The sequence below is a fragment of the Equus quagga genome, unplaced genomic scaffold, assembly GCF_021613505.1.
Source record: "Equus quagga isolate Etosha38 unplaced genomic scaffold, UCLA_HA_Equagga_1.0 73442_RagTag, whole genome shotgun sequence".
Classification (NCBI taxonomy): Eukaryota; Metazoa; Chordata; class Mammalia; order Perissodactyla; family Equidae; genus Equus; species Equus quagga.
In genome coordinates, this window is record NW_025802777.1 from 1,005,139 (window position 1) to 1,007,540 (window position 2,402).

Consider the following 2,402-nt stretch of genomic DNA (forward strand, 5'->3'; position numbering starts at 1 on the left):
GAGGAACCCCACCAGGGCAGATGACAGCCTTCCTGAGGTCAGCCTCTTCCACTGCCCGGCCTGCACTCTCCAAAGGGTAGGCTCCCCACGCAGAGGCTGGGAAATGGCCACGCCCACACAGGGCTGATCAGACAGTTGGGAGCTCAGGAAGGGCTGGAAGAGGTGTCACTCACATGAACCTGGGTCCAGAGACCTTTGTCTGGGAAGGCGGCTTTGGCTCTTCTACTCAGGGCTGACCCAATGTTTCCAAATGGCCAGCCAGGTGTTTGCAAACACCTGTGACCTTTGACAGCCTCGGGCTAGACCTGGGCTGCGGAAGGGGGAGGGGATGGGGGAGCTGGTGCTAGCTGGATGTCACTTGGATGAGCCTGAGGCAAGCTCTTAAGTCACAGACGAGGGACAGGTGAGTGCATCCGGGTTCCTGGTATCCTTACTCTGCTTCTTGTGCTAGGAGCACATTAGCTGGGTTCCGGGACCCCCAGAAGGGCAGGGAAGGGGTTGTGAACTATTCAGCTGGAAGGAAGTAAAAATACGCCTTCAAATTCTCAGAGGATAAACCTAGGGCAGATAATGAGGGCGCTTTTGAAAGACTAAGGAAAGCTTTGGGACTATGAGTGTCCTTGAAAAGCCCTCAAAACAAAGCACCCACAACCAACCACCCAGGGTGGGGTGATTGGGAAATATTTGGTCAGTGCGCGATTGTGCAGCAGGAGAGGCTTGGCCAAGCTCCTCACCGTGCCCTTGTCAGGCGGCCCCAGCTCCAGCCGCTGCCCACTCACACGGAAGCCTCCACAAGAAGGTTCCTGAGTTCTGTCTCCATCTCCCTTAATCCTTGCTCCCCACACCCTTCTATGAAGTGGTATTTTATTTAACACAAGGAAAAATGATTCTAGGCTAGACGCAGAATTTAAATCCCAAACCGCTGCCTTCCTAATGTTTAAATAATACCATTGGTCCATACCCTCTGTCTTCCCTCCAAAAAGCTTCATTTTTCTAAGGCATGAAGGAACACAGGAAGCAGTGATACCAAGGGAAATCACCACCCTCTGCCACTTTCATCCTCTCCCCCTCTCCCCTTTAGTGGGGACGAGGCCGCTGGCACCTCAGTCCTGGAGCACAGGTCCCCACCCCACCTCTCCCCTGCAATGCTGGGGAAACAGCGAGGTGAGCCAGGTATCAGACAAAAGTAACCAACCCCTCGGGATCTGCCAAGTGTCCACTCTTGCCAAGGGGTAAAGTCCTGGCCTGTGGTTGACCCCACCTATTGGTCCTCTGGGGAGGGGCTGATATCCCAAGGGGCAGGGTCCTTCTGTTGTCTGCATACAGAGCATCTGGCCCCTGTTCAGTGGGCACAAGTCGAATGAACACACAAACAAACAACGGTCATGCGCTTTACTGAGGGTGTTGTAAACTGGGTTTCCCAATACTCTGGTCCCAAGGACTCGAGGACCTCAGTGAGGTCCATTTCCACCTAGACCCCCGGTCCTCCCAGAAATCAGCCCTTGGGCCTTTCCTACAACACCTTTCCTCCTCTCTCCTTCTTGCCGTGTTCTCTCATCAAAGCAGATTCCCTTAAAAAGGACCTAAACTTCCTCCCGGGATCAGCTGATGGAAAATGGGCAGAGCGGCTGAACCATTCCTCCCGGCCCGCCATGGGTGGGACAAGACGGGAGGAGAAAGGACTCCCTGGCGCGTCCCAGGGGCTCACAGCACCGGCGCCGCCCTGATGCACTCGCTGGGGGTAAGTTGTCAGAGGATGCTGACCAAGTTCCTGTGTTTAGGCTTCTAAGTTGCTAAACAACTGAGATTTGCACAGCGCAGGTGTCATCGAAGTTGGGCTGCCCCAAGGTCCCGGATGGATGCAACTGCCATGCTCCAGCGGGTCCCCGGTCCTCTCTGGGATGGAGCGGGCCAATCTCGGGTGTGGGAGCTGGCGTGCTGTCACCTGGTACCCCCTTAAGGCCCCAGTCTGTGAGGTCTCCCGGACCCCACCTGGTACGTCCCCTAATGGAGGTTCCAAGGTCGAGCACTTCCGAAGGAAACTGGGGGACACATGGCACCCATAGTCCGATAATGGGGACCACGGAGTAGGGGTCCAAAGAGGACGCAGCCGCAGCGGAGCAGCACTCCGCGGGGGTTCGGGGACGGCCCCAGAAGCAGGCCTTTCGGGAGGGCGCAGCACTAGGGGCACACACGGGAGGCGGCGCCCCGGGGACGCAAGGGCTACGCCGCCTGCAGCGCCCACGGCGGCCGGTAGGGGGCGCGCGCCGGCGGGAACGCGCGCGGGCGGGCGGGCCTCGGGCGGCCGGCGCCCCTGACGTCACCGCCCCGCGGTCGCCCGGGCGACGGCCTCATCGGCGCGCGCGTCAGAGCCGCCCGTCTCTTGGCAACGGCCCGATCTC

General features: G+C 58.7%; 1 protein-coding gene across 1 annotated transcript in view; it reads left to right on the forward strand.

The window, feature by feature from the left end:
• Window positions 1-1,614: 1,614 nt before the first annotated feature.
• Window positions 1,615-2,402, forward strand: part of LOC124234330 (serine/threonine-protein kinase SIK1) — a 13,006-nt gene continuing 12,218 nt past the window's right edge. Inside the window, exon 1 of the mRNA XM_046651654.1 lies at window positions 1,615-1,741. Coding sequence (XP_046507610.1) covers window positions 1,616-1,741 — 126 coding nt within the window. The 5' untranslated portion in view covers window position 1,615. The remainder of the gene's footprint in view (window positions 1,742-2,402) is intronic.